Here is a 23963-nt window from a genome sequence, read left to right on the forward strand (position 1 = left end):
AGAGTGGGGAATGGAGCATGGATAGGCCTCCTTGAGAGATGGTGCTTGAGTTGTTTGGAAGGAAGTTGGGGGTAAACGTTTCTAAGGACGGGGTAAACATCCCAGTTGGGTTTTTGCTCTGAGGTGATATGACAGATGGGTTCTCAGCTTCATTAGAGATAAGGGAAACATTATGCTTTTTCAGTCTCTCAAGTGCAATAATCTCCCACTCTCAGACCTCCTCCTCCAAGCTCCAGGGGCAGCAGAGACATGTGGGTCTCAGGCAGAGGGGTTAGAACAGAAGCTGTTTTTCTGACCAGATGGGGAAGGAGCCCATGGTACCTCTATATGTGAAACGCATCCGGACTCGGGGGCCTTGGAGCTGATGGCTCTGCTGATAGCCAGCCACTGCTGAGTTCTGTGCCCAGCCCTGGGACTTGCTCGCTCCATCCTCATCCACCTCACTCCAGCCTTCTTGGCTCTCTTCCTGGAAGGGGGACAGCTCTAATCAGAGATTGGTGATAGAGAAATTCTGGAACAAAGTGAGGAGCTGAGGAGGCCAGGGGCTATATAGACTGTAAGTAATAAAGGAAAAAAAAAACAAGCCTCAGAGCAGTTAGATGACATAGTGCAGTGATGGAGAACCTTTTAGAGAGGAGGATGTTGTGAGAAATTGTCCTCAGGCACCTGTGGAGAGAGGGAGAGGAGCAGCCTGGCCCCTTGTCCCTTTGGCTTCGGCGTGCTTGCCCACAGAGGGAGCTCTGAGTGCCCCCTCTGGCATGCATGCCCTAGGTTTGCCACCATGGGAATAGTGAATAGAGTCTTGGATTGGGAGTCAGGAAGACTTAGGTTCATATTCTACCTCTAACATGAGCTGAGGGATCCTGGACAAATCATTTAACTTGTTTAAGCCTCAGTTTTCTCCTCTGTAAGATTAAGGTGCTTGGACAAAATAATCTCTAAGGTCCCTTAAAAAAAAACAACAAAACCCCTTAACTTCCGTCTTGGCATCACTACTAAGTATTCGTTCTAAGGCAAGAGTGGTAAGGGCTAAGTAATGGGGTTTTAGAGATTTGCCTATGGTCACATAGCTAGGAGGTATCTGAGGCTAGATTTGAACCCAAGACCTCCCTGTCTCTATGCCTGTTTCTCAATCCACTGAGCCACCTAGCTGCCCCTCCTCTAAGGTTCTTTTGCAGCTTTAAATCTTCAATTCTGTTATATTGTGCCTGCTCTGTACCTAGCAAGATGTTGAGCACTTTGGAGATAATACACTAAACATGTAAGCAGAGTGGAGGGAACTGGGCTTTGGCCCAAGGTGCTGGCATCTTCTGGGGAGGGGCACTTTCTCTTCTTACTTTGCTTAGAAATCTTCTACTGACTCTCAATGCTCCTGGACTAATAGATCCATTGGTCCTGGACAACAGGACAAGTGTGGTCCTATTGCTTTGGTGTCCTTCTCCTAGGGGATCCCAAAGGATTCATGGACCAAATGTTCAGGAAATGAGCAGTGGTCCTCTGTGCTGCCTGCCATTGAGGACAATCTCCCCTTGTGGGGGAAATAAAGTTTATACATGGGCAGCTGGGTGGCACAGTGAATAGATTTCTGGGCTGGAGTTAGGAAGACTCATTTTCTTGAGATAAAAATCTGGTCTCACACAATTCCTAGCTTTGTGACCCTGGGCAAGTCACTTATCTTGACTGCCTGCTCCTAAGACAGAAGGTAAGTATAATAAACAAACAAAAGAGAAGGCTCAGTCTAGACCTCAAAGGGAAGTAAGTTAGACCATCAAGAACAGTGAATTCAAAGATCATAGAAGCAGAGATTTCGAGCTTGGAGGGACCTTTGAGGTCACTGAGTCCAAATCCCTCATTTTACTAACGAGAAGTTTGAGGGTAGGATGGATGGGAACCCTGGGTTTTCTTGAGTCTAAATTCAATGCTCTACTGTGTGTGACCCTGGGCAAGTCATTTAACCCCTATTGCCTAGTCCTTACCACTCTTCTGCCTTGGAACCAATACACAGTAGCGATTCCAAGACAAAAAGTAAGGGTTTAAAAAAAAGTAAATTTAATGCTCTATAACCTGAGAGAAAATAATTAATAACTACTAATAACCCACATGCACACTGATAGCCCTTTAAAGTTTACATGCTCTCATTTATTTCGTGAACCCGTTACTTTGAGAGATAGATGCAATTTCTTCAACTTTCGTTTTACAGATGAAAGTAAGGTAGATGGAGGTTAGGTGACTGTCACACAGCTAGTGTGTCTCTGGTGGAATCTGAACTCAAGTCTTCCTGGGATGGAAGAAGATTGATAAAGGAATCATGTTTTGATTATTCCTGGAATCAAAGGATTATTTATTTCAAAATTATTGATTTCAAATTTCAAAATGTGATTTTAAAAGTGACTTTAGAGATGATCTAGTCCAACCCCATCATTTTGTGGATGGGGAAACTGAGGTCCAGAGAGGGAGGTCTCATAAAGGGCTGAGTGCCCTTTATGGGCTGAACTTTGATCCTAGAACCTTTACTCCAAATCCAGTTTTCATTCCTTTCTATTAGGCTGCTCCATTGTGAATGGTCTGTATCCCTGAAATAACTTCCCAGTCCTCCTTGGGCTTGAGGAGTGGGAGTCCAGCCCTTGATCTGTTCCATCCCTCACTCTTTATTCCCATCTCAACGACGCCAAATTTATTACCAGAAGTGGGGCTTGATGGGCAGCAGTCTGGGCTTGCTCCTCAAGCCTCCTCAGTTCCAGCCCACAGGCCCACATTTCTCTCTCTAGTCTCTGGTGACGCTGGAGCAGGACCATCACACCGGCCTCATCCTTTCCATAGTCCTCATTGGCCAACAAGGACCGCTGCTCCTGCAGCCAAGATTGCACTTCACTCACATCTGCAAAATACTAGGGTGGCGGGAACCCAGAAGAGAGAGGAAGAGATTTACTTCAAGCCAACAACGTGAAAGAGGTCCTCCCTTACCATGGAAAGACCCTTTCCAAGCCCATTCAGGACAAGCCACCTGCTTTTCCTCTTTTGCCTTGTGTGGGGATGGCAGCCCCAGGATTCTTTCGCCAAGGTGACCTTTTCCCTAAGGTCTGCCTTCTCTCACCTCTATGGCTCCTCCCTGGAATGGGGAGGTCAAGCACTATTGGCCACATTGCAGAATGGCTTCTCTAGATTGACTAGCCCTTCTCCTGAATTGCACTTGAGGCTGACTCTTCTCTAATAACCCCACTCCAAAAGTCTCCCCTTGGCACAAGAATTTCTAGTTACAACTCGGATTGGGGAAGGAGCGGAAAGGTGGGGTGTTCTTTCACCAGACCCTGCAGTATAGGCTCCGTGTTCTTCCCTAGGCTCTCTTCTCAGTCTTGGGACCTCAGATCCATGGTTCCCACATTTCTCAACCTTTCTCCAAAGTCTGGTACCTGCTTGATGAACAAGGCAGCCTGGAGACGGGCCAGGAGCTTTGCCGTGGTGTCCCGGAGGTGCTGCCACTGGCTGTGGATAGCCTCTGCCCGCTCCTGTGGGTCTGGTTGGCCTGGGTGCCACTGGAGGCTCAGCTCTCTTGCCTTCCTAGTGATTTCCACGCACACTGCTTGGTGGGAGCGGATTTCAGTCTCCAGGGCCTGACCAAGTAGAGAAGACAGCCACGAAGGCAGAAGACAGGTCATGTCATTGGGGAGCCGGGGGGAGAGGAAGAAATGAGGGCATGGTGAGGTAGGGGAAGCATACCAGTCAGGATTCTAACAATGTTTAGGATATCTAGCACTCTCCCACTCATCTGTAAAATGGGAATAATGAGAGCATCAACCTCACAGGGTTAGTGTGAGGAGCAAATGAGACAATGTATAAATAACACTTTGCAAACTTTAAAGCATGCGTCAAGGAAGCTCATCCCCTCCCCTTCCTGAGTAACTTACCTGTCTATCGAACGTTCCTGACATACCACAGTTGCGCCAGGGCTGCGTCGGTGTATGTTCTGTACGTCAATAAAAGTTAAGGTTTGGGGAGAGAGCGGGGGAGATGAAGAAGAAGAAGACTAGGAGAGAGACTGAGGAGAATGAGCAGGCAGGTGAGAGGGAATGAGGAAGAAACTGGCAGGCTAGGCGCCAAATGATTGTTTACCCTTCCTAATAAACTTTATAAAATCTATATTTCTGGGTAGAAGAAATATTATTATTTTTAATTATTACCAGCATTATATAGAATATAGAAATTCTAGCTATAATAATACTAATAACAACGACTAGAGGCAGCTAGGTGGTGCAGTGAATAGAGCACCAGTTCTGGAGTCTGGAACTGAGTTCAAAACCAGTCTCAAAAACACTCACAGTGTGACCCTGGGCAAGTCAGTTGACCCTGCCTGCCTCTGTTTCCTCCTCTGTAAAATGAGCCGTAAAAACTAGAGCAAAACCACTCTAGTATCTTTTGTCAAGAAGCCTCCAAATGGAGCCACAAAGAGTTGGACACGACTGAAATGACTCAACAACATATGATAACTAACACTAATAACAATTCATATCCACGTCATAACTTAAGATCTGTTACGTGTATAGGGAAGGCTGTCAATGTATGACTAAAGGGAGGCAGAAGAGATCATCTCTAGCCTCCTTTCCCTATACCTTCTCCAAGGGAGACTTTCATTCCTGCTGGAGGAGGAACAGGAGATTGGGCATGGAAGCTACCAATCTGCTGTCCTCAGGGAGTGGGAGTACCCAACTACAGTTATAACTGCTCTCTAAATACTCTTACTTTAGGAGCTATGATGGGGTTTAATCTAGCTTTTCATAGTTTTGTCGTTTAGTTGTTTTCAATCATGTCCAACTCTGTGACCCCATTATGGGGTCTTTCTTGGTAAAGACTGGAGTGGTTTGCCATTTTCTTCTCTAGCTCATTTTGCAGAAAAGGAAACTGAGGCAAACAGGGTTAAATGACTTGCCTAGGGACATACAGCTAGTGTCTGAAGTCAAACTTGAATTCTTGAAGATGAGCCTTCCTGATTCTAATCCCAGCAAACTATCCGCTCTGCCTCCTAACTTTCCATCACTCTGTCATTATTGTGGGGAAAGAAGACCCCAAGTTCTGTATCCAGGACTTAATCACTTTCCCATCAAATACTGGTTCTGCAACAAATACACACAGTGAATAGCAAAGAAGCCCATTTCTCCAAATCCACATCATAACCGAACAAAAATCAGAGAAAGTATACATAGGAGAATATAGGCCAGACAACACAGAGTGAAGACGCTTCCCCATTGGGATCAAGGCCACGGCTCATCTAAGAGAGAATGTCTTTGGTTTCACCCAAGGGGAAATGCCTCTCAGGCTCTGCGTAGCAATCCGGGAATAAGGACACGATGGAGACTGTCAGCTCCTCCAGAGTCTTTTCCTTCAGCAACTTGAAATGAAACTGGCCCTTTTCCATCTTCTCTCTACAAGATGGAGGCCAGAAGCTCCCCAACTGAATTGTTGAAGAGTACTGAAGTTTGAGGGGTCTCCAAGAGGGCTGGCTGAGAACCCAAGTTCTCTCCCTGTCTCTGACTCTGCCCTGTAGAGGGGACACATCTCCCACACAACAGGCCTTGGGACAGGGGTTACATGTTGCCTATATTAGCTCATTTGATCCTCACAACTTCATGAGGGTTCTGTTATCTATTATCCTCATTTTACAGATGGGGAAACTGAGGCACAGGGCCATCAGGCGACTTGCTCAGGCTCACAGAGATGCCAAGAAGTATCTCGGATGGACTTTGGACTCAGGTCTTCCTGATTCCTAGTCCACTCTTCTATCCCCTATGCCTTTCAGGGGCTGGTGGGGTAAGGGACGAGGGATTAAAGCACAGGAAAGAGACGGAAGCAGGACGAAAAGAAGTATGAAGGAGGGAAAGAGGCCAGACAGAAGAGAGGGGAAGGAGACTGAGGAAGGGCAGCGAGCCACAGGGAGAGGCTAGGACAAGCACCTTGTATTTCCAGAGAGCTGCTGTGATGTGGCTCAGGTCCCGGCCCAAGGTAGCCGCTTGAGTGACTTGTCTCTTCTCTTGGAGCCAGGATTCTTCTTCATCACAGCTGTTTAGGAACTCAGCCTGCTGTAGGGCCTGGTCCAGGAGGGCCTTCCTGGGGGAGAGAGGAGTCCAGGGGGGCTTAGGAGGAGCAGTGGTAGTCACAACAAGCACCATCATAATAATAACTCATCCTTATATAGCATTTCAAGGGTTGTAACACACTTTACATATTGATTTGAGGCAGGTCCTATGATTTTCCCACTTTAAAAATGAGTCCCCTGAGTCAGAGAGAGACTAAATTACTTGCCCAAGGTTACACAGCTAGGAAGTGCTTGAGGCAAGATTTGAACCCAGGTCTTCTTGACACTGAATCTAGAGCCCCAGCCCTTGTGCCACTTAACTGTCAACAGAGAGAAAGGAACACCATTGGTGGGCAGAGAGTCGTCTCTCCCATTCTTGGAAAGGTTACCTCACTTTTTTTTTAACTCCTACCTTCTGTCTGTATTTTTAAATCTAGATTTTACGTCACAACTCTAAATTCATCTTTACATGTCTTAGTAGTAATTCTAAGACAGAAGAGCAGCAAGGGCTTGGCAGTTGGGGTTAAGTGACTTGCCCAGGGTCACAGAGCTACAAAGTAGCTGAGGTCAAATTTGAACCCAGGTCCTCCCAACTATCCACCATGCCACCCAGCTGCCTGTCTTGTTAAAGACACACAAGGAGGGAAGTATCCAGGGGACCAGAGTGAGAGGAGGGAAAGATGCTTGGGACACTGACGCTGGAGTGCTCCTCAGAGTCCCAGGCTAGCTTTAGGTGAGAAGCGAGGAGCTCTGAGGTTGGTCAAGAGTATGCCAGAGTGGGGTAGGAGAAGGGGTGGAGAAGGCATCCTCACCGGGCCCTGACAAGTAAAATCAGGCTCTGGTAGACCTGCGACAAGCCCCAGGTTCGGATCTGCAGCCCATCCAGGGGGGCGCTTGTGATGCTGCTCAGCTGTGCAGTCCTTTCGATGAGGTGGCTCACAAGGGCACTCTGGGAAGAGACGTGGGCTTCCAGCAGCTCGTGTCTCTGCAGCAACTCCACTACCTCGGCCAAAGGCAGCCCATAGGCCGGGGAGTTGGCCAGCACCTGGAGCCAGAGAGTCAGGGTCAGTGCAGTGCCCAGTGAGGGGCTCCCAGTCCCCCCTGGGGGCCAGCACCTGGAGTCAGAGAGCCAGGGTCAGTGCAGTGCCCAGTGAGGGGCTCCCAGTCCCCCCTGGGGGCCAGCACCTGGAGCCAGAGAGTCAGGGTCAGTGCAGTGCCCAGTGAGGGGCTCCCAGTCCCCCCTGGGGGCCAGCACCTGGAGTCAGAGAGCCAGGGTCAGTGCAGTGCCCAGTGAGGGGCTCCCAGTCCCCCCTGGGGGCCAGCACCTGGAGCCAGAGAGTCAGGGTCAGTGCAGTGCCCAGTGAGGGGCTCCCAGACCCCCCTGGGGGCCAGCACCTGGAGCCAGAGAGTCAGGGTCAGTGCAGTGCCCAGTGAGGGGTTCCCAGTCCCCCCTGGGGGCCAGCACCTGGAGCCAGAGAGCCAGGGTCAATGCAGTGCCCAGTGAGGGGCTCCCAGTCCCCCTGGGAGTCAACACTTTGGGCAAGTGATGCACCCCCTACTGGAGTGGGGACCGATGAGTGCCCTGGACCAGTGCTGTGGATGGTACCTTCCCTAGCATGATACCCAGGACATTTGTTGGAGCCACAACAACAATAGAGAATTCTCATCCAGGGTGTTCCAAAAGTCTTACAGCTTTTTTGTTTTTTAAACCTTACCTGTCATCTTAGAATCAATACTGTAAATTGGTTCCAGGATAGAAGAGAGGTAAGGGTTAGGCAATGGGGGTTAAGTGACTTGCCCAGGGTCACACAGCTAGGAAGTGTCTGAGGTCAGATTTTAATCCAGGACCTCCCATTTCCAGGTCTGGTTCCCAATCCACTAAGCAACCCAGCTACCCCCTACCCCTACTGATGTTTTTAAAGCTTTATTAGCTTAAAAGGCTATATCAATATTCAGAGGTTGGTCTAGGTATAGGGCAGCTAGATGGCGTAGTGGATGGAGTACTGAGCCTGGAGTTGGGAAGACTCCTCTTCCTGAGTTCAAATCTGGCCTCAGAAACTAGCTGTATGACTCTGGGCAAGTCATTTAACCTTGTTTGTCCCAGTTTCCTCATCTGTAAAATGGACTGGAGAAAGAAATGGAAAACCACTCAATATCTCTGCCAAGAAAACCCCCAAGGAGTCATGAAGAGTCAGACATGTTTGAACAACAACTGAAGAATGATATTAGTATTATTTTAGATTTAGTTTTAAGCTCTTTTGGCTTAAAAGTATATTAAGAGGGAGCATCTAGGTAGCTCAGGGGATTGAAAGTCAGGCATGGAGATGGGAGGTCCTGGGTTCAAATTTGACCTCAGATACTTCCTACCTGTGTGACCCTGGGCAAGTCACTTAATCTCCATTGCCTAACCCTTACCACTCTTCTGCCATGGAACCAATAAATAGTATTTTGTACTAAGGCTTTTGGGATACCCTGTATCATACATTATACCTCACAAAATATATAATTATTTCATTTGATCCTTAGAGCAAACCTGTAAGATAGGTCCTATTGTTATTCCCATTTTACAAAGGATGAAGCTGAGGCAGGTGAGGTTAAGTGACTTGTCCACAGTTCCACAGCTGGAACGTGTCTGCGGCAGGCTTTGAACTTGGGACTTTCTGCCTCTTAATTTAGTGATTTAGATGCCATGGACCTAATGGGGTTTGGGATCCTTAGTTCCAAGGATCTAATGATTCTTTTAAAGGGATTGCTGGGGAACCTAGGACACAACCTGTACTTCCTTCAGCTCTTCAGTAGCAGCATCCACCTCTTGAAGCAGCCCCAGTGCCACCCCAGAATTCGCCAAATGTTCCTTTCTTTCTTGAAGCTCTCCTAGGAGCCGTTCCCAGCGCTGAGAGAGCTCCTTCTGCCTGGAGAGAATACAAGAAGAGACGTGGGGACAGGAAGAAGCTATCTGGACCTGGAGCTAGGTAGAAGAGTGGAGGGGGCCTGCTATGGTTTGCTGGGGCTAGCAGGGTCTCTGGGAAGGGATACCTCAAAGTTAGAGGAACTTTACCCCATGATTGTGTACTTCTTGCAATGGGTTGGTAAAACTGCTCCTGGATGAAAGCCCTTACCTAGAAATTGAGGATTCCAGGATTTGAATTTGGAGCATTAGAGGTGAAGGCCAGGGGCAGCTAGCTGGTACAGTAGAGTACTGGGTTGAGAGGACCTGGGTTCAAATTGGATCTAAGACACGCTCTAGTTGTGTGACCCTGGGTAAGTCACTTAACAGTTTGCCTAGCCTTTGCCCTTCTGTCTTAGGACAGAGAGAAATTAAAGGTTTAAAGACAAAGATAGAATCAGAGAGAGGAGGTCCTAGAGAAGTTAAGTAACTTAGCCAGGGTCACACAGATAGTAAAAAAATTGAGATTCCAACCTCAGGTTCCCTCAAGTCCAACTCCTTCCTAATTTCCACCTGGGTCATTTTCTCATCTGCCATCTTGCCTCATGCCCTGGATGTCTTAACTCTATCAGCTCCAAAACTCTTCTCTGGGTCCCTCATTGTTGAGGGTCTCTCCTGGCTTAAGTACTTCAGATGAAGTCAAGTAATAGTTTTACTTTCCAGTGCCTCCTTCACCTAAGTAGAGATCTCACCATTGGAACCAGAATCAAAATTGTCCTGCCATTGTTTCTGCAAAGGATGTGCCACTCTGCTCCAGTATTACTATATTCACCAAACCTGTAACTTTCCAAACCAAAAAATAACCTTCCCTGGCCACCAATATGTGCTATCTTCCCCCTATTAGAAATGAGAACAGAATCTAGCTCTGCTTTTTTTTTTTTAACCTCCCTCCCCAGTGGTTTAGCCTTTAACAAATGCTTCATTTTCTTTCTTCAATTCACGTATTCATTCATTCACTACACCAAAGATGAGATCAGGGATAGATTAGACAATGTAGCTGGAGAAGTCCTATTGGTCTAAACCTGCCTTGGGGTTCTTATTTGTCAACTAGCAGGTACTGAGGAATTTCCTGCAGGAGATGAGGGGTCCTAGGCATCATGGGTATAATTTGTCCTATATGTCCTAGGTCCTTATTTCTGGACCCTCTCACCAAATATCCCTTTCCTCTAAGGTGGGGGTTCCTGACCTAAGGTCTGTGAACTTGATTTTTAAAAATATTTTGATAATTGTATTTTAATATAATTTAAGTCTAATAAGTTTCCTTTGTATTCTTATGTATTTTATTTTGTAGATGGAACACTAGACCTGGAGTTAGGAAAATTTTTGTTCTAATTCAATTATGAGATAGTTACTGTGTGATCCTGGGCAATCCACTTAACTCTATTTACCTCAGTCTCCTCGTTTGTAAAATGTAGATAACAATAGCACTCACTTCTCAGAGTGGTTGTTAGGATCAAATGAGATAATAATTGTAAAGCACTCAGTTCAGTGCCAGGTACATTGTAAGTGCTATTTAAATGTTAGCTATTATTAGCTAATTATTTTTGAGAAGGGGTCTATGGGCTTCCCCAGACTACTAAGGGGTTCATGACTGCATAAAAAAAATTAAAAACTCTTGTTCTAAGGCAAGAGACTCCAGCCTTCTTATTGGTAGTCTCTCTTTAAATAAAATTATTCACACTGAGGTATAAGAAACTTAGTGGATGATCCTCTTTAAGGGTATTTTAATTTAAGGAGAGCTTACCTAGAGGGTGACAGCTAGGTGGCTCAGTGGATAAAGCACTTGGTCTGGTGTCAGGAAGACCTGAGTTCAAATCCAGACTCTGGTACTTACTAGCTATGTCACCCTGGACAAGTCACTTAACCCTGTTTGTCTCAGTTTCCTCATCTGTAAAATGAGCTGGAGAAGGAAATGGAGAACCACTCCAGCATCTTTGCCAAGAAAACCCCAGCTGTGGTCATGAAGAGTCAGACAGGACTGAAACAACTCAATAAGACCTAGAAGGTCTTGTCAAAGAATGGATAGTTAATGGTGAAAGAGCCTTGATATCTTCTAGTGAGGATTCCATTTTAGTATGATAGGGATTAGACAGCTGCTAAGTAAATATGAATTTCAGGCATCCTTGGGAGAGATAGTTTTAAGGGAGTTTTCCTAGGCATCCACTCAATTCATTCCTTATGTCTACTGGTTACCTTTAACCCTCTGAGAAATAACGGGGAGTGTTTGGTGGGCTGGGGCTAGAGAAGGGGGCACCGAGGCCTGAGGAGATCAGGGAGCTTGGGATGGAACAGACGTCTATTGGGCTTGGGGCGTGGAGAGTTTGCCGTCAGAGAAGGCACCTCACCTTCGGGCCACCTCTGCCCAGCCGTGGTATCGCTCCTGCTCCAGGAAGGAGGCAATCTCAGCCAAGGCCAGGAACCGGCCCTCCTGGGGGAGCACCTCGGCCTCCAGGGTCCCCAGCTTCTGGATGGCAGCGGCCAGCAGGGCGGAGCTGGGCACTGGGGCGCCCAGCTGGTTCAGAACCTGCTCTGTGTCCACCAGGAAGCTCTCCCGTAGGGCCGCCTTGCGCAGGAAGCGTCGGGCCAGCGTCTCCAGCCTCTCCAGTCTAAGCAGCTGTTTCTGTAGTGCTTGTTCCCGACAGGACTCGGCCCTCTCCAGCGCTGCCCAGCACCTGGCCAGCTCCCCCGGGCCCAGGCCCTCAGGGGGCAGGAAAGGCCGCCGGTTCTGGGCCTGGAGGGTAGCGTTCAGATGGAACAGCAGTGCCTCGGCTGTCCCTCGCTGCTCTAGCCCACGGGGCTTTTCGTCCTTGCGGAAGGCGGCGAAGGCGGCCAGCAGCCTCCGCGTGGCCGAAAGAGTGTCAGGGAAATGTCGCTCCTCCAGCCGGGCCTTCTGCTCGGCGATCCAGGCCAGCAGCTCTGACACCAGCTGCTCGTACCGGGCTTGTAAGGCGGCCGTCTCCTGAAGCTGCTGCAGGATCTGGGGCAGAGGGAAGGAGGAAGGCAGAATGCATGAGCTTGAGAGGGGCTGAGAGCTGAAGCCGGGGCCTCTTCAGGATGGCTCTGTTCCTTCAGGGGTGGCCACCTGAGCTTCCCCAGGCCCACACGATGGCCTGCTCCTACTCTTGAAATAGAAACATTTTTGTAAAGTCTGCCTGGCCCACAGACCTGAAGCCGCATTGTCTTACAGGGTCCCGCGGCTCCTCAGGCGTAGGGAGGCCCGTTGGGAAGCTGGGGAGAGGGGTTGGACCCGGTCTTCTTCCTCAGCCCTAGGGCTTGGGACCCTGATCCCCTGATCCCCTGATCCCCTGATCCTTCCGCTGCCCGTCTGGACCCTCCGCACGGCTTACACCCTGCTCCTCCTCCTCCCCTCCTCCAGCCGCTCAAGGCCTTGAGTCGCCCCAGGGACACCCACCCTCGCGACAGCAGCCCGGGGCCTCCCGCTCTGCCATCGCCCCCAGCAGCTCACGGGACCAAAAAGATTCATGGCTTCGGTTCAAGGCTTCCCCCTTCCCCCTCGCCCCAGAGGGGGCTCCTTGCCCTTGCCTACTGTCCCTTTTACTTTCCGCCTGATTACTTTCGGGGCCAATCCTCTTAGGGAATTAGTGACCTGAGGTGGAGGAGGGAAGGGGGAAGGGTGAAGGGGAAAGGCCACTACCGAACAATCCCTGAAAAATCCCCCATTCCACACGGACCTTGGCCAGTCTCTTCTGGACGGTCTGTCCCTGATGTAGGTGGGAGAAACAGTGATAGTAGAGAGAGACGTAGGTCATGATGGAGCACTCCTCGGGCCTTGGGACAGCAACGTCCTCGGGATCCAGCAGCCTGGAGATGCCCAGATCTCGGTGGGCCACTTCAAAAGCATTCTCCAGGTTGTAGAGGGGCTTGCTGGGCTGAAGAGAGCTGTACCTGACCAGGTCGGGCCTGTGGGAGATTGGCAGGAAATAGTGACTTAGGGAATGGCCAGGAGCAGAGCCCAGAGAAGGCAAGGGAGGAGGGGGATGCAAAGAGCATAGGTGAGCTCACATGGGCCCACAACCATCAAACCACATGCCAAATGGGGTGTCAAGTGGGCCTCTCTTTTAACCTGGACATAGAATAAGTCACTCTGTCACAGAATTAGAACTTGACATTTAGATAGGACCTAGGGAGCCAATCAAATCCAACTCATACCTGAAAAGGAATCCGTTCTCTAAAATAATAATAATAACAATAACTAGCATCTATATGGTACTTGGGGATTTGCAAAGCATTTTCCGAGTCATCTCATTTAATCCTCACAACAACCCTATGTTACTTAATAGATAACTATTATCTCCATTTTGCAGATGGAGAAACTGAGATGGCGAGAGGTGAAGTGACTCGCATAGGGTCCCATGGCTAATAAGTATTGGAGGTAGGACTTGAACTCAGGACTTTCTGATTCCAGATCTCACACTCCATCCATTGCACATACCCTCCCCCCCCCAGCTACCCTACTTGACAAGTGGTCATAAAAAAACCTTTGCTTGTTATCCTCCAGTGAGGAGAAACAGAGAAAAGTGAATAGGTGTGTGCTAAAGACAAATTTTGCCAGCTTCATACTGTTGCTCCAGGGCAGACCTAAGTCATAAGATTGAACTGGGAGCCAAGGCTTTCAGATAGTGATCACCTCCCTCCCTCTCCCACCTCTTAACCTTTGTGTTAACTATTGTTACATTTCAGAGTGGATAGAATGCTGGATTTGGAGGGAGGAAAACCTAGGTTCCACTTCCATCTCTGACACTATCAGACCATGAACAAGTGACTTAAACCTCTCAACTACCCATTTTACAGATAAAGATAATAACACTTCTTGGGATTATTGGGAGGCTCAAATGATATAATGTTGGCAAGATGCTTGGCATATTTTAAAGTACTGGGCAAACACTGGCTATTATTAAACTCTTATCCCTCATACCTCTGCTCCCACACCCAGTCTTTACCTAATGATCAGATTGTACAACAAGGGAGGGTCAGTGGGAGAGAGGATGTTGAAAGACAGCAAGGCATTTTCCCAGGCACCTCCTCCCCCTTACCCTATGGTGCCCTCTCCTGAACTGGAGGGATTTTCAGATGGTTCTGGAGTCTACCTTGAGCCAAGAGAACAGGGTGCCCATTTTCTGACCTGTGGGCATGGATGAGGGCATTAAAGCCTAGACCGTCACTCCAGCTTTGAGAGAAGTCAGTGATGTTCACGTTGGGATAGCCAGCTGTCTTCCTCTGGCACCAGACCAGCAATGCCTCCTTAGCAGACAGCTGAGCTGCACTGGCCCCAAACTCCTCCTGGCAGGAGAACCGGACCAAGCTCAGAGGAGTCGGGGAGAGCCAGCATCTCTCTCCTCTTCCCCCTCTCCCAACTTTACACTTGGCAGAGATGCTTTTCTTTTAATTTTTTAAAAGATATTTTATCTTACCAATGACATGTCATAACAAAGATACTTTTCCATAATACTGATGATGATGATGACTTATAGAGCACCAGAAGGTCCACAAAGTACTTTTACAGTACATTATGTGTCTGGCACATATGTTGGAGGTGGCAGGTAGTGAATGAGGGAATGGAGAGCTAGGTCTTGAATCAGGAAGCCTCAGTTCAAATCTGATTTCAGATATTTCCTATCTGTGTGACCCTAGCAAGTCATACTTAACCTTGTTTGCCCAAGTTTCCTCACCTGTAAAATGGGGAGAATAATAGCACCTTCATTCCAGGGTAGTTGGGAGAATCGAATGAGAAAATTGTTGTAAAATACTTAGCACATGGCTGGCACATCTCAAGCCCTATAGAAGTACTAGTCATTATTATCATCTCATTTGGTTCTTACCACAACCTCAGGTGCTATTATTCTCCCCATTTTACAGATGAGAAAATGGATGATAAGGGAGATTAAGTCATTAACTGAAGATCAGAGGGCTAGTAAGCATGTAAGGAAGGATTTGAACTCAGTACTTCCTAACTCCAAGCCCAGTCCTCTATACACTGCCCTACCTAGCCACCTCAAATTTCTTCTTTCAATTTGATTTGAGACTTTGGTTGAATTTTCTGGCACAGAAAGGGATTCAAGATGTGGAGAATCTGGGGATACAAATATGGAAGTAGTCATGACAAAGGGTAAAGTCCATTTTTTTTTTATCCTAGCCTATAATTTCATTGGTGCAGAGGATTCCCAAGGACAAACTCCTCTGCCTCTGATACCGGTGGGTAACTGCCTAGACTTTAGTCTGTGTAATAGTCAAGTGGGCCAAGAACTCCACTAAACCAATTCAAACAAAACCAAAAAATCAACAACAACATAGTCTTTGGACAAATGTTCTTAATCTGGGGACCATGAATTAAAAGGAATCCCTGCCCCCACTGTAATCCTCTGTGTTTTACTTTATGCATTTATAAACATTATTCTGAGAAGGGATCCGGAGAGGTGGGTTTTTTCTTTAACCTTTTCCTTCTGTTTTAGTATCAGTTCTAAGACAGACAAGCAGTGAGGACCAGGTAATCAGTGTTAAGTGACTTGCCCAGGGTCGCACAGCTAGGACATGTCTGAGACCAGATGGCAAGTGTTTTGTTTTTTTTTAAAACCCTTTTTTCTGTCTTAGAATCATTGCTGAGTATCCATTCTGTGGCAGAAGAGCTGTAAGGGCTTAGCAATGTGGTTAAGTGACTTGCCCAGGGTCACATAGTTAGGAAGTATCTGAGTATTTGAGTTCAGATTTGAACCCAGGATCTAGCAAGTGTTTTTAATCCACTTAAAATGTTTTTCCTGTAATCATCTATATTTTATTTTATGCATTTATGAACATTATTTGATAAGGGGTCCACAGGACTTTAACCTATGACTAGCCTAAGGGTTCATGACACACATAAAAGTAAGAACCTTTGTTTTAGAAAGTTGTCTGGGGCAATGAGAGAAAAAATGACTTGTCTAGTCTCAGTATAGGAAGGGGAGGCACTCTTCTCCATATTCCACCACCCCTAAATTATATAGTCCAAAAGAGTTGCCTTGAGGTACTAAAAGGTTCAGTGTTTTTCTTGGGGTCACACAGACAGTATGTCAGAGACAGAACTTGAACCTAGGTCTTCCTAGCTCTAAAGCCAACTTTTTATCCCCTGTCCTCTGCCTCTCAGAATAGAGTATATTGGATATAACTACTTGATAAGATAAGATCAAGCCTCACCCCTTAGTTCTACATCAAAACTATTTTATCATATTTACTTAATGGTTATACCCTCCCCTGAAGTCTACCTCAAATTTATATGCAAGTGACAGACCATAATTCACAGAAAGAATAGTATCTGGGAACAGGAGCTCCTTCCTCTTTTGTTCCTGGGGTACAAGAGGAGAGGAGGAGAATCCTGGGTGAATCTGGGAGCCCAGGGAGGATAGGCAGTAAAGGGATGCAGGAGCCATTATCTGATCAGCAAACTGAAATTGCTATGTCCATATAAGGTCCAAAAGTGTGGAAGGGGAGTGATGATCAGGGAAAATAGGGCCAGGAAAGAAGTAGAAGGAAAAATTGAGAGCTGGGTCAGAGCAGTACCTTGTCCAGGGAAATGTGAGAGATCTGGAAACGCAGGATGATGACCCAGATGAGTCCAAGGATGAGTGCCTGGTCTCCATCAACGATGTTCTCTGGACCAATTAGGGGCACTGACACCTGTGGAGTAATTTATCAGCAAAAGGAGCCATTGATGGATCCTGATGGGAGGGGGATGATGGAAAAGGCAGAATTGGCAGGAGTGGAGATTGATTGAGCTTTCAAAGTGCTCTAGGGATCCATGTGTTTGGGCCATTACCCTTGGGTTTCTCCTTGTCATTGATGGAGGGAGGCACAACAATCTCCTACCCTCACTGGCTAATCCTACCTCTTGCCCATTATTCTTTTCATCTCAGGATTTGTGGGAAGTATACTAATTTTTGAGTCCTTTTGAGGAAGAAGACAGAATTAAAACCCTAATTCTAATCTTAATTAGCCATGAGATCTTGGGCAAGTAATCCTCTAAATATCAATTTCCTCATCTTTTTTTTTTTAACCCTTACCTTCTGTCTTGAAGTCAATACAGTGTATTGACTAAGACAGAAGAGTTGTAAGGGCTAGGCAATGGGGGTCAAGTGACTTGCCCAGGATCACACAGCTGGGAAGTGTCTGAGGCCATATTTGAACCTAGGACCTCCCATCTCTAGGCCTGGCTCTCAATCCACTGTGCTACCCAGCTGCCCCCCAGTTTCTTCATCTTTAACATGGGAATAATTCTTGTCCTCTCTGCTTCACAAAATTGCTGTGAAGAAAGAGCCTTTTAAAACTTATTGTATGGATTGGTATAGTTGTACTATTCCAACTTCTTATTCTTTCTCTCTCTCTCTTCCCTTCTGTGTCTTCCCCCTCTCTCCCTCTTCCCCCTCTCTTCCTCTCTTTCTGTCTCTTCCCCTCTCTCCTTCCCCTTCTCCTCCTCCTCCCCCTCTCTTTCCTCTTTTCCCTCTCCTCCCTTTCTCCTTTTTTCTTTTTCCTTTTACCCTCCCCACCCTGTCTCATTCTGAACATACAGTCCACAATTAAATCATTCTATTCAGTTCCTCTCCAGTTTTTTTCCAATAGCAAACTCCTGAAGCTAATCATACCACATGTTTGATTTATTTCTTTAAAATAAGTCCTAGCCATGCTATATATATCAGAAAAAGAGGTATAAATAGGGTAATTTGTTTAATACTGTGTTAAATAATAAACACTTAAAAACTTATAGGTAACAGAAGTTCACAGTGTCATAGACAATCTTTTTTGTCCATTGTATAGTGAAAGATTAATATTTGTTGATTATTAAATTCACAATAAAAAGGAAAATTTTAAAGAGAGTTGGACCTAGAATTAGGAAAGCTGTGGGTTCAAATTCTGATTCCAATAATTACTGTGTGATTGTGGGCAAATCACTTAATCTAGCTGAGCCTTAGTTTCCTAATATGTAAAAATAGGTGTAATAACCTCTCCAGGTTCCAATCCTGACTCTTAGGATGTTCTCTACCCACCACAGAAGTTTCTTTACCCTGGAAGTTCAGTTCACCCATCAACTCGATATCAGAAACACACTTCAACACTTGAACCTCTTCTTCTGATTGGCTTTTTCTTCTCAGATTTTCATTTTAGGACAAGTGCCCAGGCCAGCTGTGCCTTTTCCAACTTCATTTATGCCCCTTTGGACTTTATCTACTATGTCCCCATGCATATATTTTGTTTGCTTTTCATTTTTACAAATAAATGGGGCTAAGTGACTTGCCCAAGGCCACAAAGCTAGTAAGTGTCTGAAACCAGATTTGAACTCAGGAAGAGTCTTCCTGACTCTAGACCTGCCACTCTATCCATTGGGCCACCTAGCTGCTCCTTCCATGTGTATATCCCCTCTTCACACACACACACACACACACACACACACACACACACACACACACACACACCATTTTGGACTTTCCTTTTAAGTGCTCTCTTCTAGAAGAATATAAACTGCCTTTCTTTTCAATTTTGTATTCCCAGCATTTATCATGATACATTTCTTGTTTTTCAATCATTTTCAGTCACATCTGATTCTTTACAACCCTATATGGAGTTTTCTTGGCAGATACTGCAGTGGTTTGCCATTTCCTTCTCCAGCTCATTTTACAGAGGAGGAAACAGAGGCAAACAGGGTAAAGTGACTTACTCAGGGTCACACAGTTGGTAAGGGTCCAAATTTGGACTCATTGAACTCATGAAGATGAGTTTTCCCAATTCCCCTTCCTGATTCCAAGCCCAGTGCTCTATCCATAATGCCAGCTAGCTGCCCATCTAGTATACACTAAGCCCTAAACAAATCCTTGTTAACTTATTTTGACTAGTACTTACTTCTAAGGGTTGTAGTGAGGATTTTTTAAACCAACCTTATTGCACTGCATAAATGATCTTTTATAATTATCCTCATCTTGGCCTTATTCAGCATCTCCTTCCTGTATAGAATGACTCTTTTATTTCCTTTCCTCACTCCCCTCTTCCTTCCACAGCATCAGGGATTCAGATGTCAGTATTGCTAAATAGCCTTCCCAACAAAGCGGCCTCTCTAAGAATGATATTAATGTATCCAAATTCCAATTTATATCATAATTAGTCCTTCCTGATTTTACTTCAAATATTCTCAAAGCCAGGGCAACTAGATGGCACAGTGGATAGAGCACTAGTCTTGGAATCAGGAAGTCCTTGAGGTCAAATCTGACCTCAGGCGTAGCTCTGTGACCCTGTGCAAGTCACTTAACTCTGCTTGCCTCAGTTGCCTCATCCATAAAAATGAGTGAGAGAAGGAAATAGCCAACTACTCCATTATCTTTGGCAAGAAAACCTAGATGGGTTCACAAAGGATTAGACATACCTGAACAACATTCTCAAAGCCAAATCTATGTTTTAGAGGAGGTGAGGTACAGGAGATGGAGTTGCCTCTGATTCCCTCTGTTCTCCATCTTTCCTTGCCTTCCAGTCTCATATCTGCTTCCCTACATTCAGGAACTCACAATCATTCTCCCTTATGAGTCTCTGAGCTCCTGGTCTCACCTTGGACCTCACGAAGGCTAGAGCCCGGCTGTTGTTTTCCAGGAAATGTACCCGCATTCGTCCTCGGTTGGGTGGAGGTAGGACCTCCCCAGAGATGAGCTCAAGCAGCTTCAACAGGTGGATACCATTTCCCAGCTCAAGGTACATATTCTGGATCTTGATGCCAGCCTGGGAAGATAATTAGCCTCAGCCTAGTCTTTCTCTCGATCTCACAGAGCATGTTGGGTTCTGGGATGGCTTCTCTACATCCCCATTCCCCTCCAGTACACAACACACAGTCATGGTGCTGGGATTCTCATGGGAAGGGGAGGGAATATGGTGGGCATGGGCTCTGAGAGGGCATCCGAAAGGGGAAACACACCCAGGGTTTCAGCTGCTGATCCCTTTGATCAATGATTTAGAGCCTGAAATGATTCTAGAATCATAGATATAACTCGGGACAGAACTCCAAGGCCATGTAGTCCAATTCTCTCATTTTACAGATAAAGAAACTGAGGCACAGGTAAATAAGGCCACAAAGTAGTGTCAGAAAAAGGATTTGAACCCAGATCCTCTGACCATTTTCCTGAACCACAACCACCTCCAGATTAAGTGACTTGCTCAAGATCATATAACTCATAAGGAGCGGAAGAGAAACCCATTGATAGAGAGGCATGACTGGAGTTGGGGACCAGAATACTCACCTTGCCATGGTGAAAGACGTTATTGACCCAATTGGTGAAGGTTTTCTCCTGCATCCGCATGTGTTGTGCCTTCAGTTTATGGACGTGGCCTTGCTCATACTCTGAGTCCATGATGGGAATTGAGCTGGTGAGACCCATCACCTGGTGACCTTGGGCAAGGTCACTGTCTTCCTGCTCTTGCTAAGTGGGACTGGAGGGAACCCTCCCCCTCTTAGGTGCTAGGGATGGTGGAGCAGGCAGGTTCTTAGGACAGGGGTCCCCATCCTCTTTAATGGTTTTAAAAAATAAGAATAAGATCACTTTCATTTCCTCAAAGCTTTGAGATCCTCTCCCTGAAAAGAATCCTTGTAAACTGTAGAAAATGATCATAGAATAAATAAATCATAGAATTAGGATGGGAAGGGGCCTCAGAGATCATCAAGTCTATTGGTTCTGAACTCTGAATCTTTAATATTCTGATAACTATTTCAATCTAATGGGTTTCTTCTATAATCTGATGCATTTGATTTTGTGCATTTAAAAACATGATTCTGAGAAGAGATCCATAAGCTTTACTGACACTGAAGAGGGGTCCGTGATCCATGCAAAAAAAGGTTAAAAATCTTTTCATCTAGCCCAACCATCTTATTTTACAGATGAGGATACCAAGGCCTGGGAAAGGGATGGGATAGAGAGGAGTGTGTGACATTAAGAACTGGAATGGGGCTTAATCATTTTTATCTACTATGGGGACCCCAGCCCTAGAAGGTCCTGGAGACCCCTTTTGTCCCACACTCATTCAGGGGGTTTCCCTTAGCCCAACACAGGATCTCTGTGGCGTCAGCACTTTCGCAGCCTGATGCCCACCCTATGGCCACAACGATTGAATATGGGTGCCTGGTTTGTGTTAGGATGAGGGCTTGGGGGTGGGGGTAGCAGAACAGGTCCTCACCTTGTGATGGCTTGGGCAGGAGAAGGGAGAAGGCTGGTCTGAGATGTTTAGTATCTTTCGGCAGACTGGAGGAGCAGCTGGGCAGAGAAGGATCACCAGAGTTGAGAGCCCAGGCCTGAAGCCAGACTATGTCCCTCCCCTTGGGCCAGACTGGCAAAAGGGCAGGACATAGGAGGCATTGTTCCCCCACCTGCCCACCCCACTGCTGGTGGTAGAAGAGGGTGGCATGAAAATGCTGGGAGGAAATTAGCCATCTCCTTACCTTGCTCCAGGGGGCAGATAACTGAAGGGGGATTGATTCTGAGCCAAGAGACTCACCCCGAGGAGAAGGAGAGGCTACCGAAATATAACCGACACTGTCAGCCAGCATTGCATCTTCCAGGATCACAGGCTGTAGGGACTGAGAGCTAGAAAGGGTCTTAGAAATCATCTAGCCCACTTCTCTCATTTTGAGAGTGAGTGAGACTACCAGGCAGCCCTGACCAAAAGCATCAAAGCACAAGAGACCAGGACTTAGATCCCTGGATATTACAAAAGAGGTAGGTGAAGGTTCATCAGCAGAAGAAGCATCTGGAGTGGGAACTCCCTTCAATCACACATTTCTTCACCAACTTCAGATGTGAGAATCCCCTCCATTGATGCACAATGCAACCTCAGAAGTCTGTGACTTGGTAGGTCAGTTCTAGGGAATGGCTTGAGGCTCATAAAGGAAGATGATTTGTACCTAGGATTTTCTGAAGCCAAACCCAGCCTTCTAACCACTATACCATCCTGCTCTGAGCTCTAGTTAAAAAGGGGGAAGAATAACTTATTTTTACAAAAGTATTCATTGCTGTTGTATTTGTAATTGTGACCAAAGAGGAATCAGCCTTTATAAATGTCCAAGGGTTGAAGAATGACTGAATAAATTTTGGAGTGTTGATTAAGATGGAATCTAATTGCTCTTCCCAAAAAATGACCCAGGAAGAATATAGAGAAATATCAAAAACTGATATAAAGTGAAGCAGAGCCCAGAATGCAGATGTTAAACAACCTACACACTGCCTACAGGGAAATGATGAGAACAAAACTTTCTAAGTACATAGATGGAAAAGAGACCAGAAGTGGGAACAGAGTAAACATGCTGTTATTGGTATAGTTTTTTAATATTTTATTTTCCTAATTACACATAATAACAATTTTCAACATATGTTTTTTGAAATTATAAGATCTAAATTGTCTCCCTCCCTCCCAGTGCTGGCAGGCAATTTGGTCTGGGTTATACATGTGTTATCATGCAAAACATATTTCCACATTGATCATTTTTGTAAGAAAATAATCATAGAAAACTCAACCCCCAAAATAAAAATACAAGTAAACTAAAGTGAAAAATCACATGCTTTGATCTGCTTCTGACACCAATAATTCTTTCTCTGGAGGTGGATAAGCATTCTTTGTCCTAAGTCCCTCATTATTGTCCTTGGTCATAGTATAACTGAGAATAGTTAAGACTATCACAGATGATTATCGAACAATATTGCAGTTACTGTGTACGATGTAATGATTTTAACATATTTTTCTTTTATCAAAATGTATGGGTTACCATACCAACACATTTGATTTTTAGAAAGATCTTCCTTTCATTCATCCATTTTGATGAAGAGACATGGACTAGAATTACATGGAATAAGACTTGACAAAGTCTATCAAAAGTATTTATTCAGCTCCTATCCTGTGCCTGCTTGCATCTTACTAGGTATTGGGATTATGGAAACAAAAAGGCTTGGAGGGGTTATGAGCCAAAGCAGTGCCCACAAATGTCTCAAAGCATCAAAAGAGAGCTGGCAGATTTTATTTTACTTGCTTATATTTGTTAGGGTTGTTATTATGATTATAATAAAATATATATTGTGGTTTGTTCCTTCCTTCCTTTCTTCCTTCCTTCTTTCTTTACCTTCCATCTTAGAATCTTCCTTCCTTCCTTCCTTCCTTCCTTCCTTCCTTCCTTCCTTCCTTCCTTCCTTCCTTCCTTCCTTCCTTCCTTCCTTCCTTCCTTCCTTCCTTCCTTCCTTCCTTTCTCTCTCTCTCTCTCTCTCTCTCTCTCTCTCTCTCTCTCTCTCTCTCTCTCTCTCTCTCTCTCTCTTTCTCTCTTTCTCCCTTTCTCCCTTTCTTCCTTTCTCCCTTTCTTTCTCCCTTTACCTTCCATCTTAGAATCAATATTGGATATTAGTTCCAAGGCACAAGAGCAGTAAGGGCTAGGAGATGGAAATTAAGTGACTTGCCTAGGGTCATATAGGTGAGAAGAGGATCAGATCAGATTTGAATTCAGGAACTCCTGTCTTTAGGCATAGCTCTCAATTCACTAAGACACTTAGATGCCTCCTGTCCTTCATATTTGAAGAGGACCAATGAATGACATCACAGGGTGATGCCTTGACTTATTTTTCAATAGGATTTAAGTGAAGCAGAGTTTCACTAAGTTGTCAACTGCACTCTCTTTTCTAGAAGACCATTGGCAAGACAAAAGTTAGAATGGTCTGGAATACAGTGGATCACACTGGCATTTTCTATCTGGCCAAGCTCTGAGCACTCCATAGCATCTGTTTGGCAACCTTCATGGCCATCTGGGCAAACTGTTCTCATCCACCCATCCCCCAAACTCACCAATGGATTTGAGGCTTGTCAGTTACTCTCTGCTGCCCTCTCTATATATTATATATATATATATATATATATATACATATATATATATGTATATACAGTTATATATGGAGAGGG

The 23963-nt window shown here is 45.8% G+C and overlaps 1 protein-coding gene across 1 annotated transcript in view; it reads right to left on the reverse strand.

Annotated features, from left to right (window-relative positions):
• The window catches only part of SPTBN5 (spectrin beta, non-erythrocytic 5), a 111174-nt gene extending 87211 nt beyond the window's left edge, over positions 1 to 23963 (reverse strand). The window contains exons 1-13 of the mRNA XM_056815991.1: positions 23947 to 23963; positions 20276 to 20387; positions 19593 to 19760; positions 16566 to 16682; positions 14158 to 14315; positions 12707 to 12935; positions 11360 to 11991; positions 8841 to 8979; positions 6880 to 7112; positions 5946 to 6099; positions 3411 to 3611; positions 2682 to 2888; positions 322 to 466 (exon numbers count right to left, since the gene is read on the reverse strand). Of these exons, the coding sequence (XP_056671969.1) occupies positions 322 to 466; positions 2682 to 2888; positions 3411 to 3611; positions 5946 to 6099; positions 6880 to 7112; positions 8841 to 8979; positions 11360 to 11991; positions 12707 to 12935; positions 14158 to 14315; positions 16566 to 16682; positions 19593 to 19760; positions 20276 to 20386 (2494 nt within the window). The 5' untranslated portion in view covers position 20387; positions 23947 to 23963. The remainder of the gene's footprint in view (positions 1 to 321; positions 467 to 2681; positions 2889 to 3410; positions 3612 to 5945; positions 6100 to 6879; positions 7113 to 8840; positions 8980 to 11359; positions 11992 to 12706; positions 12936 to 14157; positions 14316 to 16565; positions 16683 to 19592; positions 19761 to 20275; positions 20388 to 23946) is intronic.

This window comes from Monodelphis domestica, chromosome 1 (genome assembly GCF_027887165.1).
Source record: "Monodelphis domestica isolate mMonDom1 chromosome 1, mMonDom1.pri, whole genome shotgun sequence".
NCBI lineage: Eukaryota > Metazoa > Chordata > Mammalia > Didelphimorphia > Didelphidae > Monodelphis > Monodelphis domestica.